This window comes from Balearica regulorum, chromosome Z (assembly GCF_011004875.1).
Source record: "Balearica regulorum gibbericeps isolate bBalReg1 chromosome Z, bBalReg1.pri, whole genome shotgun sequence".
Taxonomy (NCBI): Eukaryota; Metazoa; Chordata; class Aves; order Gruiformes; family Gruidae; genus Balearica; species Balearica regulorum.
The window spans coordinates 62717432-62731349 of record NC_046220.1 but is presented as its reverse complement, the minus strand read 5'-3'; the positions used below and the strand labels follow the sequence as shown (position 1 = coordinate 62731349).

The 13918-nt window shown below is 36.9% G+C and overlaps 1 protein-coding gene across 4 annotated transcripts in view; it reads left to right on the top strand.

The window, feature by feature from the left end:
• MAST4 (microtubule associated serine/threonine kinase family member 4) overlaps positions 1-13918 on the top strand; it is a 285948-nt gene that overhangs the window by 119522 nt on the left and 152508 nt on the right. For all 4 annotated transcript variants that reach the window (XM_075739819.1, XM_075739818.1, XM_075739820.1 and 1 more), the window contains one exon: positions 8360-8391. In XM_075739819.1, the coding sequence (XP_075595934.1) occupies positions 8360-8391 (32 nt within the window). The remainder of the gene's footprint in view (positions 1-8359; positions 8392-13918) is intronic.

The following is a 13918-nucleotide window of genomic DNA, read 5'->3' as shown; positions in this document are numbered from 1 at the left end:
CATTTATCCTGTGCATAATTACGAACAAAAACTATTGCAGTCAAAACCTAAATGTAGGCAAATCTCTTTCATGTTGAAGGTAAGCTTAATCATTTTGTCTTCTAGTTACTGATTTCAACAGCAGTTTGGCAGCAGCTACCAAATGTACTCATTGTATAGTACAAAACATGATAAAATACAGAACATGATCCACAGCTGGGAAAAGGAAGGCAACTAGATTCCTGTGGGCATAATGGTCTCTAGCAGGTGTATTGTCAAGAAGTGATGAAGCTAGCTAGCTGCTGCATGCTTTTTTCTTTTGCTTTTTAATAGTATGCAAAGTCCTTTGTAGGTATGCCTGTATAAAAACTACTGCTTTCTGTTTGATGAAAGAACCTAGAGAATCAAACAGAACATAGAGAAATCCTTGGCTTTAGTCAAAGTGGATTCAGGGGTTTCCAATTCTGGTAAACTGTATCATTGTTTATATTTGTTCAGCTGAACAGTTGTACCAGCAGCTGGCATCTATGTCTTGTGTGATTTTTTTCCTTTTTCTTCTCCTTTTCCCTTAATATATGATAGCACTCTTAAACTCTAAAGATGGGAATATTTGTGTGAACTTGGTAGCTGATCTGTTTCGTGTTGGTGTTTCAAACACTTTGCAGTCCATGTGTTTTCTCCATTAGTCATATGGTGATGCGGTACTTTGCCAAGGGGTGAAATAGGCTGTACGATGGCAGGTCAGAGTGGAGCATGGATTTTCTAACACTGCGTTAGATGAAATGATTTTGTGTACTTTGAGGTGGAAAGATCATTCACACTGTTCATGCTTTTTCATTAAAGAAGCATGGTTATTTATTGATCTTTTAAAAGTTGAGTTAAGAATGCAACATGGTAGGCAACAGACAAAACCTAAAGTAGTATTTTTCTACTGTATCTTACTAGAAATTATTTGAAAGAAGTAAAGATCAGACCACTAGAAAATGAATACAAAGATTTCCTGAGTTGATGTTGGCAACAGTCACATTGGTCTTTCAACAGGGTTTGTGCTTCTCATTAAAGGGAGTTTTCACCTTTTTCTAATTACAGTAGCTACTCTCGAAATAATCTGTGCTGTGTTATTATTGTAAGGAAGTGGAGTTGTGTGTTCTGCTACTGCTGCTTTTGGCTGAAAACTTGAGATACAGCAGAGATAATGTTATTAAGCATAGTCTGAATAATTACCAACTGCATTACTGTTTCTGATTTGACCAGTAGGTTACTGATACAGTGCTTGGGTGGGTTTTTTTGTTGTAGATTTGGTATGTCCCTGAAGCATTGAGTATTTATGGATTCGGCTGGTGTAAATTAGACATGCCAATAAGCACATTTTTGGTTGTTTGGTTTTTTAATTGGCATTTCTCCTCCTCATTTTCTGTGTTGATTAATTTCATTCCCATAAAGGGAATGACTGTTTCTTTCTTTTTTCTAGACAAGTCAATTTGATTGGGGTAAAAAAAGATACTGTATTCAAAACTTCTTCCAGTGACTGACTCCTGTAGTATCCTCTCTCTTCAGAGAATATCTTTGAATATTAGGCATTAATTTAGATTCTTGCTGCTGTCTCTGAAGAAACTGTTGTGGTACTTTGTCTACTTTTAAAAACCCTCCAAACTAACAAAAAAACCCAACCAAAAAAACTCCAAACCAAACCACAACACAACCCCCCCCCCAAATGCAAGTTAAAGGTGTGCATTCTGGTGTAGAATTTGGTCTTTGATTTCTGTTAATGTATTTCCAAACTTAGTTGAGGGTGTTATTTGTATTGTATTTCTTAATGTAATTCTTTCTGAGCAAGTTCTGTTGGTTGCTACATGTTATTACCAATCCCATAATGGGAACGACTTTAGACTATAGTGTAGTTCATAGGAAAATCCTTACTGTTAACACATAGAATAATTCTGAAATGTTTCACCTTCTTCTACAGAGATTAGTGTTTTTTAATGCTGTAAAAGAGTTTGTAGAAGAACACCAGGTAAAACAAAAGATGTTTAACTGCTATTTACTTAGTTCAGTCTATTCTATTCTATTCTAAATCTTAATGTATCTGGTTTATCTATAGGAGAATACAAATAGATTATTTAAGTTGCTTCTGTATTGTACATGATAAAGCAATTGATTTCTTTTTATTGTGTGTTTTTTATATGTAGCCTTTTTGGCACTCTTTTTGATCCAGTTAATTTACATTTTAATTGGTAACGCCTATCCGTAAGTAGGCACCTGGGTATTCCTTTAACATTCCAGAACCCATGGAGCTGAAGCTGAGTTTCTGCTTTGAAAGATAGGCAGCAGTGCCCTTAACAAAAGCTGGGAAGTTAACTGAGGAGATAAAAATGAATTGTATAGAACGTAAAATGTTGCGTTAGACAAAAATGTGACCTTTTCTGGGTAAACCTGAGCTTAAGTGCCTCTTTACTTTTACCCCTGTTAAAATCCACAGTGGTTGTTGCTAGTTTGACTTCAAGTTCATTATTTATATGGTTTTTTAGTGTTTGGGGATGTGAGGACTGCAAGTTACCATGCAGAATAACATCTTTGTGCGTTGAAATGCAGAGTTAAAAATATTTAAAAGAAGTCTCGTGTTCTGTGCCTAGGAGCATTCTGCAAGTGACATAGAACTGTGAATGGAGTCTTCCCTGAGTAGCAGTAACTACCTTCCAGAGCTTCCCAGGGAAGAAGTGGCAATTTTAATTCATGCAAATGCTTGTGAAGAGATGATTTTTAATCTAATTGGTGAGGGTACACACTAAGCAGAACCCCTGGTAAAGTGGTGGCTGCATCTGAATGACTAGAAAGAATAGGAAAGCCTTCAGCTGAAGGGCGGAACATCAGACTTTACTGTAAGGCATTAGTAATGCCTAGCTCCTTGGCAGCCAGTGTGGAAAGGGAAAGGCAGGGATCTTGACTGGGACTTGTGTTACCAGTGAAGAAGGTGTCAGTACAGTTTCCTAGGAAAAGTGAATATAGAATTGCATCTTGGACAAGCCATTTTTAGACTAAGATTGCTGCAGAAGAAGTGGTCCAAACACAAACTCACTTGGATCATCTGGGATGGAGAACCATGTTATAGTTATACCTGTTTTTGTAAGAAATCAGATCTGAATGAGAAAACCTTGACCGACAAAGAAAGACCTGAACACTTTTCTGCACCTGAAAATTGGTTAATACTGTCTCGAACTGGAAATTGTAAAGTCAATAGCCACTCCTAAAATTCAGCCTTAGTGTTAATAGAAAAACATTTCTAAGGCAGAGGCTTGCTGCTCTTGGAATCAGGAAATGTTGTAAGTTGTCATAAGAACAAAGGACAACTCTGATAGAGAAATAGAATTACAGCAGGAGAGAGACATTTGGTGTGAGACACTCACACCGGGACATTTGAGGTGGTTTATCTGTCTCCACACTGAGCCGTTTGGTAATGTGCTCTGTAAATCTGAAGGACTTTGTGTTGGCAAAGTTGGAAGCAATCGAATGAGCATAACCTGCCACTGCCTCACTTAGAAGGTATTTAGAATAGATTAATACAATGATGTGATATATCATTCTTGCGAAGAGGTCAAGATTAGCCTGTAAAACACTCTTGCGCAGTGCAACCCCTTTCCCTGATAGATCAGAACAATCCAATACTATCTCACTTGCTCTGCTTTTTTCCTTCATTCCCACAAGAAAATGCAAGATCTGCTGTTATTCCCCAACTTTTCTTCAGCAAAAACATAGTAATTGCTTAAAAAGAAAATCCTTCAAATTCATCCCTCAGAGTAGTAACTCTTGCTGTCAGTGATTGTGCTAAGAAGGTGAATTGTGTGCCATTGCTTGATTTTTTTTTTCTTCCTACTGTTATTAATGCAGTGTTAATGTTACAATGTTAACCTGTTAACCTATTCTTAATGCAGTGTATGAAGATCTATCACCCCTTACCAGAAAGCCCTCAGATGCTTACAGCATATGAGGGATGGGTAGAGCAACAGTGTAAAAAAAAAAAAAAAAAAGAAAACCCCTCATATTAATGGTATCACACTTAACACCTCCCCAGCTGAAGAATGCATTACTGAAATTTGTCTTGAAAAGGTTCATTTTTTCATACTACTTCACGGACAACTGAAAACTCTGAAAAGATAAGACTTTTTGAGTATTAGAACATCGCAATTGTTGGAAGATGAAGCAAATGTACTGTGGTTCTAAAATCAACCTGTATTGACAACATTAGCTGTGTCTTTAGCAGCTTATTAATGTGTCAGCTTTTTATTGATTCTTTAAAATTGAACCCAGCAACAAGCAATAAGTTAATGGCATGTTTTCTACCTCTAATACAGGGGAGGAAATTCAATATTTTATTTTTCCTGTAGTTTGCTGGTAATGTGTGCAAAAAATGAGATGAAGTTAGTGTTTTCTAAATCACTTCTGTTATTCAAACCTTTTTTATATAGTTCTGTTATTTAAACAATGTTTCTAGTTAGTGAGGTGAAGACTTTGACCTAGAATGAAGTTCAATGTGCTTTATTCAGTCAGTGTGGTGTTTTGTTTTTTTTTAAATAAGGCTGGCTATCTGCACTCTGGTACATTGACTGAACTTGTCCATACTGAAGTGTCTCAGATATGTAGTACCAGAGGAAGAATCATAATTATTGAAGTAATCAAAAAACATCTGTGCTTGTGAAACCATGTTATTGATAGCAAAATGCAGACAGTATGGAGTTTGAGCTGATTAATGATAGCTGCAATTAAATTCAATATACGTGGGTCTTAATGCAACATCACAGCAATTTGGCACAGATTGGCACAGATCTCTTAAAGCTGAGGCAAGATTTATTATGTTTTCAGACCATGTTTTTTGAGAGACAAAAGGCCTCAAGGGCAAGAGTCTCTGGTCCATTAATTCTGCTTTGTGTTATTGCAGTGGAATGAAATAGCCCTAAAACCAGCCCAACTTGAACTGGCCAGAAGAGGATTCCACATAGGGCAAGGGCAAAAGAGCATTGTGTTGTCCTCTGGGGCAGAACTAGTGCCTGAGAACCATGCAGAGTGGTTGTGAAGGCATCTTTTTATCGTTTTAATGCTCCGGGGGCTTGCCTGCTAAGCATATGATCTGAAAGTCTTGACACCACTAAGTTTTTACCTTCAGCAGTCTGTATGTGTTGGATGCTGTGCAGCAGAACTAGGACAGCCGGTCTCTTGAGTCTGTTTTATTGAGACTTTCAGAAAGGAAACTGTAATGCCAGAAAACTGAAGTTGTTACAGGTCATTTGCAGTATAACTGACATCTGAGCTTGAGCATTGTGAGCCTGAGGAACTGATTGATTTTTGGTATGTTATCATTCAGTGCTTCCCTGTTTTCAGTGGCTGTGAGTAAAACAGCTGGGAGAAAAGGAGTTAAAATGACATCTTTAGCTTTTGAATGGTACGGATGGTTTTTGTGTACCTAGGTATTAGATGATTTCTCTAATCTAAGCTATAGACTGTCCTCATGTAGAGCATATTTACGCTTTTTGCACCTGGTTTGTGTAGACCCAGCTGTGGAGCTCTGCTGTAGTATTACAAAACTACCATAATGTTGGTGAGCCTTGTCTGGAGTAAGGAAGTCTGTACTGACACAGCTGATAATTTTTTCAGGCTGTGCAAAAATCTTTGGAACAGGTGAGTCCTAAGTGACACTAAAAAATCTTGTAGGAGCTGTAAAAATTCAGCCTGACCTGAGACAGAGAAACAAGCTTCAGTTTATTATGTTTGTTTTTTTGTTTGGGGGGGTGTGTGTGTGTTTGTGGTTTGTTTTTTTTTGTCTTGGAGATACTCAAGCTGGACAATCATGAGAGAAGTGACCTTGCATTTTAACATCAATGTTCTAATATATAGGAAAAACAAGATTGTAGATATTATCCAGAAAGGATAGTTGTTTTATTTCATTCCTTGTTTTGTTTGTTTATATATATACTGTTTTAAAATCCAGCCTTACAAATGCTTTATTTGAAATATTTTGTAAATCCTCCTGTATGAATTACATACATGTGGTTTTGTTTTGGTTTTTTCTACTTTGTATGGGGAGATCTTGGCAGTTCCTAACATCTTTACCAGCAAATCATTACAGTGAATCATGTCTTATGGAACCTTATTCTGTAGTCAAAAATAGTGCTTCAGGATGGAATGCATGAGAATGGGCCAAGAGATTAATGTGGCTTCAAGTGTCTACAGAAGATGGTGTCTGTCATTTGCTATACTGTTATAATAAATTATAACCCAAACAGTCTGGGGTTTTTTGGTTTTATTTTGGTTAAAAAAAGAGACCAAAACCTGAAAAACTGATTAAGAAACAAATTTAAAGTACGTGTTGCAACTCTGTTGAATGGGATGCAAACCCAAGTATGATTCTTACTCATACAATTTGGCAGTTTTTCCACAATCATTGCCTTTTACAGTATGACAGTGCCTCGCATTACAAGTAAAGTAGTTTTACGTTAGAAATAGAACACAATGGCATTGTAAATATTAAAGAAAAAACATACAAAGGGAAGTACGTGGGCTCTAAATTGCAGTTACATTTTGTTCATTATGAATGTGACATTTTAAATTTAGGGCAATTACTCAGTGTCATAATGCAATATTGTACGCAGGTGTAACTGTTCTTTTGTATGTAAGCACATGTTATGCTAAAAGATGTTGTTTTAAATTGCAAATTCTGAACAGTTGCTGGAACTTCCTAGGAAGTGCTAGAATTTGTTACCAAGGCCCCTAATTCTGCTCTCCTGTGCCTTTGCGTTTTGATCTCTAATTACATTGTTTCACACTATTTTTTCCTGCCTCATTCAGTGAACAGGATGGGCGGCGCTCAGGAATTGAGCGGCTACTTGATGTTTTAATCCTTATCATTCATTTAGCAGCCTGGGTTTTATTTACTGCACACCATTTAAAAAATCTCTAAAGAATACATAATTATTCATTCCCTTACGGCCTTTTCTAAGGTGCCTGGCTGAACTATTTTTATCTATTCAATTGTATTTTCATGTGCATTTTCTGGTCAATATCTGTAACTTTCCTTTATGTGCTATGTGAAGTAAACACGTGCGTACACATACATGCATATACATATATATTTACTTTTGAAAGAATTGTGTGATTATTCCCTCTGATAAATTGTAGATGAAAACTGTCTGTTACATACTTTAAAACAGCCTTTTATGAGGATATTGAAAGTAAACACAAAATAATGCTATTGAGTGACTAAAGACATCTGTCCACATAATTTGAATCATTCTCATATGCAGCCTCATCTTTCATGATGCTCTTCAACTTTAAATGTATCTGTGTATCCTCTATGTCAGACAGGTTGTCCCTTTGTTTAAATGCTGGACACGATTGCAAAGAAACTTAACTAATGTAGCATTCAGAATATAAGTTCATGTGAGAAATGGAGAAGAGTGAGCATAGTTGAACACTGGAACAGATTGTCTAGAGAAGTTGTAGAGTCTCAATCTCTGCAGATGTTCAAAACCCAACTGGATGCAGTCTTGAGTAACCTGCTGTAGCTGGCCCTGCATTGAGCAGGCTGGACCAGAGGATCTCCAGAGGTCCCTTCCAGCCTCAGTTATTCTGTGATAGATACAATACAAGATAATCTGCTCGTGGGTATATATATTATACTTATTTCTGATGGGCAAAATTTCATGTATCTTGTGGCTTTCTTCCATGCCAAAATGCTGGTAAAATGTTTGTCCGCTATTTCCTTTTGGCTAGCAGGCTATCTTGTCAGTTCCGTAAACAGCAGTTTAAGTATTCTCAGCGAAAGTTATAGAAATGTTTGGATGACAGTGATTCTGTTGTTATGCTGGTACTTTGCAGAAGATTGCAGTAAATTACAGTGATTCATAATTGACCAAACTGTTATGTACTTAATCTTCTTTATGGTTAAAGAACACCATGTAGAAACACTGGTGGGGATAGTCACCTATTTAGATCCTGATCCTGTGGTTAACAACTTTTGCAAATGATGGATGCTGGAAAGAACTTAGTATATCTTTATCACTGACTCTGGCAAACTTCAATACTGTTGCCAGTGCATCATAGCTCTGATTGTAAGGCTTTTCTATAACACCTGTCTATTATTTGAAATATTTTAATATTGCTGCTACAGAAAGGCCTAGACTTTTCCCATTGCTAATATTCATATTTCAAATAAGAATGGACGGTGAGAAGTAAAAGATCGTGCATTTAAAATCTGTATCATCTTTTACTGTAGTCCAAATATACTACTTCTATCTGTCTGCTACTGGTGGGATGGGAACTGGTCTTAAAAAGGCCATTTCCAATTAAAGTAAGTTTTATTCCTAATACAGTGTAACTTTTTCTCTTGCAGAAGGAGTTGAGCCTTCCAAGAAGAGGAAGTTTGTAAGTATATTAAGTTTTTTCTGTTGTGCTCACAATACAGTATGTAGTTTTGACAGTTTTTGAGTAAGCTAGTCTTCTTTTCAGGGCAGTTAATATGAAGGTTAAATGTAGCAGTTGATGTGTCTTAAAATACATACAAAGAAATTAAGATTGTAAATGAAAACCTATGGGTTGTGCAGTGACCATTTGTATGCATGTCCCCCTTTTCTAGAGGAGGTATTGTGAGAGATTTCCAAAGTGACAAAACGTTCTTATGTTGAAGCTTTTGTTTTGTATTAAAGATTTCTCTTGTTTAAAATCAAGGAAGAAATTCAATTTATTCATGAATGACATAAATTAAACTTGACACGTAAGTAAAGCTGTTTTCTTATAAAATTGTGATCAGAACTGTGGATGAAAAGGTAGGAATGAAGAATAGATGAGTTCTACTAAATGTGTAGGATTAAGTTACTATTTTGATCAGTGGAAGACTGTATATTCTACTATAAATTGTTACTGAGTCAGAATAATGTGAACTCAGATACTGTCGTTTAGTTGTGTTTTGCTTAGATTTCTGTACCTTGGCTTTGTTTTTCTAATGGTTTTGAGCTGTTTGATTTTAAAGCTTGTATTTTTATGTGTTTTGTTTCTTGTTCTTTATTAGCAGCTTATTGGGAAAGTATTGGGATAAGAACATAGCAAAATGTCTTAAGAAACAAGCTCTGTTCACTTTCTACTTTCTTTGAAAAATTGCCTTAGGACTATAAGGTTATCACCATACTTGAGTAAGCTTGTGTTAATGTGAAAAAACCCTAAGCCCTTGCACAAAAGGCCAGTTATTTGGTTTTATTTTTTTTATACTTGTTTTCAACTTGATAGTGGTTTGTATCTTTTGATGATAGTTAGGACAGGTATCTGAATAACTGAAACTATTTGGTCAGAAAGTGCAGTTACATGGTCTGTTGTTTTGACTTAAATGGCATACCAGAAGTCTGTAGGAGATCTGCTGACTTGGAAAAGACTTTCTTGTTTTAGGTGCTGAAACATGAAAAGTCTTATACTAAATAGTAAGCAAACCCATTTTTAAAGGAAAGTCAAGAAAATATAAAACTAATTCCACACCAAATATTTGCTTATTGCAATGACAGAAAAAACACTGAAGGAAAATTATTTTTGTGCCTTCTTTTGGTGCCATTGGTGCTTTATATTAACCTGAAACTGTTGTGTGGGCAAAAGACTGCCTCTGTTGAAGTTAATGGCTAAACTCCTGTTGACTTCAGCCACAGCAGAAAGTGGCTCTTAAGGCTCTTCCCCCCCCCCCCTTTCATCTGTAGTCATGACCTTGCTTATTCTTGCTATGATGTTTGACATTAAATGTTTTTAGATATTTTTCTCCAAGTTGGCACAAAGCAATCACCTCAGTTGCGTTCATATACATATTTTTATAGCTGGTAACGGAGATGTAAGTGCATGTTCCGTAATGTTTCTGAGACTTTAACATAGTGAAGGAATAGCCTCTTGTCAGCATAATCATATCTAGTTATTAATGTGCTTAGGATTCTACAGATATTATTTTAAAATGTCTTTAATGCTTTTATCTTACTTAACAGGGCTCATAGTGCTGAGGTTTGCAAGGGCTGTAGCATCAGAGTTGTGTGTGGGGGCCATGTTGGCTGCTCTATTTGTGTGTTATATACATGCTGACATGAAGACTGGATTTCAAAATGTGAGAAGTCTTATGTTTTTATTGCCACAAACATCTAGAGGTCCTGAATGGCTCCAGGTAGGCATATCGCTTTGTCTTCTGGAGCTTCAGAGCCAAGGGCATGCCAGAGATGCAGCTTTAAGCAGGACAGGGAGAGCTGGTTTCAGGGGTGATCAAGCTGAGCAGCTTGGAGAACAAGGTTTGGGTTGATGAATGCCTGGTACTGATGTCCGCCCTCCCCCATGCCTCTTCTTTGAAATGATCTCTTATTCTTTTACTTGATACGAACAGAGGAGGAAAGGAAAGAGGGATGCATGAGGAAAGGGGCCTTGCTTATGGTTCACCATGCGTATGTTTCAAACAGCTAGTGTGTTAAATATTTAAACTTTCGATCTGTTGCATTATTTTTTTATACCTATTTTAGACTGACTACCGGCTGGACCATACATATATGTTTTCCATATATATGCAGATAATTTTTAATTACGTTTTCCATGACAGCATAAAGGAGGCTGCCAATTCTAAACCTCAATGGGATGGGATACGGTAGATGCAGTTATATGGAAAGGTGGGTATTTGGCAGGAAGCATACTGAGTAACATATCATTTGAAAATTAGTATTTGACTGATACAGAGTACCAGCCTTTCCCTATCTATTCTGCTGAACCAACCAGAGCTCTTGGACTTACGTGCTCAACTTGATGCCAGAAGTGGTACTCGGGTTTCTTTTGTTAAGTTGGTAAGATATGCAGTGAAAGAGAGCGATGCTGACTTACTGCCGGCAAAACCATAAGCAGACAAGTCTATCTGTGTAGTAGCTGTTATTTCGAGTTCATTAGCTGTGGCATCCATTCCATCACATTGTGTTACCTGCTGCAAGTCAGCAATGGTTGTTTGCTTGTTGAACCTCATCTGCCAGCAGTACCCTGATTGTGCCATTGGGCACATACCTTCTTGCCACGTGTGGAGTTACTCCACCTAATAGCTGACCTTTTGATCTAGCTCCATGTCTGTCAACCTACAAGCCCAGCTGGCTTCAGTTAAAAAACATGCCCTCTCATTTCACTGGCATTTGTGTTATCATTGCTCAGTCCAAATACAGACATTTCTCTGGATACTAGCAGCTTCCCTGCTTTTTGTTACACAAGATTCAGCTGATGTAAGGGCAGGATAGCATGAAACTCTGTTTCCTGGTTTTGAAATAGATTATTAAAGGTCAAGGGCATGGTGGTGGTAGAAGTCAAGAAATAATCTAGAGGGGTTGGAATAGGAGGCATGGGAAATATAGTATGTTTTAGGGGGAACTGTGGGAGGGGATTGAGGACATAATGAAGGAAACTTGGATAGAGAGAGGGCTTAACTTTTCCACTCTTCCCCAGATGGTCATGGCTGTGGGGCCTCATTTTGGATCTCATGAAATAAGTTAAGCTTTCTGTGGGCCTCCTACAATTAAACCCAATTCTGATTTTTACATAGTTGTTGTACAGCAACACCTAAAGAAAGAATTGAAGACAAAAACATGTTAAAAGGCTAAAGTTAACTTTAGCATAGTTGGCATAAACTGAGATAAGGGGTGCTGGTTGAGAAAGAAGTCATCTTTTCCACCCTCAGAGCATGCCCTGGCTGTGCTGGCACAAGTGCTTGCGTGGATATGGGCAGAACTGATCCAGGCTGCAACTAGCTTCATGCAGGTTCTTCGGCGTGTTTGGCTGTCCAGCTGCATAAGTGCCTTGTTGGCAGTAGGGTGTGGTGAAATGGAGGCAGAAAGAATATCTGGGAACTTTCTCTAGGACTGTCTCTAGCAGCCAAACTGGCTCTATATAAGCTTAACGTGATTGTAAACCTGCATGGCTGTTACTATCCTACTTTGCAACTCTATCAGAAAATTATATCTAAGTGCACTTCTGCATGCTGCCACTACAGGGATAGATTATTTATGTTATGATATTTTTATTGATTTTTTTATTTTTGCTGAACAGTTCCAAATATCAAGGGAGACATTTATGCTTAATATTAAGCCAGACCCAGAAATACAGATTTAATTTGATCAGAGTTAAGTGTTGCTAACATCTGTGTATGAAGCATGCAGATCCATTGATGAACCAGCAAATGCTTGTTGGCAACTAAAAATCCCTATCCTTTACACATTCAGAGTGTATCTGTCTGGAGTAGGTAGCCAGAGAGGATCTCTGTGTATGTTGGGGGTTAACCAGGTGAGTTTCCATCACTGAATTTGAGGCATCAATGTCTTTATCCTCTTTTATTTCCTTCCCATTGCCACAGAGAACACCCGAATGAGAACTATAGAGAAACAGGGCATGAACTCAAAGGTTGTGGCACAAAAATTACCCTCAGATTTAAGTAGGTATGTTTGGGTTTAAAATGCCCTTCTCCTAAAACTGAATTAACAGGCTTCTTTGAGGTGGAGAGGACCCCTTCACAAACAATAATACTTAAAAAGAAGTAAACAGGTAGGTAGAGGAGGTTCCTCCTTTCTTTAGAGCTTCAGTGGTTAAACACCTGCCCTAGAAGTAAAATACCTGACTTTTCCAGACTAAATGAGTTCTTTCTTTTGTTTAATCTGTCAATTTCAGTTTAATTCAGAGCTAGATAACTTCAATATTTTTTTGCTGTATCTGTCCTTCTCTTGACATTTCTGAAACTAATTTCAGTAATTATAAAATATGGACTCTAGTTCAGCAGCAGTGATTATATAATCTACTTGCACCTGTGGAAATGTCAAAGTTGGTCACAGAATTTTCATAAAATTAATTTATGCATTACAGTGAAGCAGCTGATATCCTTGGATAACAACAACAAAAGAGTGTGACTGGCCAAGAATTCAAGAGAAACACTAGTTAAAACCATTGCTTGCTTAGGGGCTTAAGTAAATAAGTTTCAAGAAAGTTAATAACAGTTTTGTAAAAGTTTTTTATCAATGACAAATATGGACTATCAGTTAACCTCAGGGAAAAAATGGGAACAAGAAATTGAGTGGAATGGAATTATGAAATCATGGCTAACCATACATTAAAAAAAAAAAAAGCTCTGAGGCCATTGACATGTAGGTGGACAAAACTGGAATTGGATTGACAGTTTCTTTGTGCCCTTATGTATGTATGCTTACAGATAGATATATCTGTAAAAAAAAAAAATTGTCTATGTACATAGGTGACCTGTGATAAGGAAGTGTTTAGATTGGATGCCAGAGACCCAAAGGAAACCTCAGAAGTGAAATACATTGATTGTACAAGCCTAACTCTCTCCCAAAAGCTGCTTTTGATTTTTATCTCCCTAATTACATAGACTTCTTTGTGGCTTGAAGGACACAACTATCAAAGACAGTCAAGGAAATAAATTCTGATTAACTGTGAGGAATTGAAAAATAACGCAAACAAAAGCCTCCTAGCACCCCAAAACATGAGAAAGATTGCTATTTCCTTTCTCTTATATATATATGTTTCAGGACCTCTGTGTATGCTTATGCAGGCAGCTTTGCAGCTTTTTTCATTGCATGTATTTTTGCAAAAGGGTGCTATATTGTGCTGAAAGTGCTTATGTTGTGGTACATCATTTGCAAAGCCCAGAAATTAAAATTTGATTCATTATAGCTGAAGACAGAAACTTAATTTAAATTCTGAAAAATAGTGATTAGTTTTGGAAAATATTATCTAAACAATTTTAGATCACTATAAATAATACTAGATTTTTGAGAATAAAATATTTTCCATGATAATTATAAAAGCTATTCAAAATGCACAGTTCAAATGTTCAAGTTACTGAAAATTTGTGTTCCCAATTAAAGTAAAAACTCTCTATTTCTCTGTAAATGAAAGTTTTAGG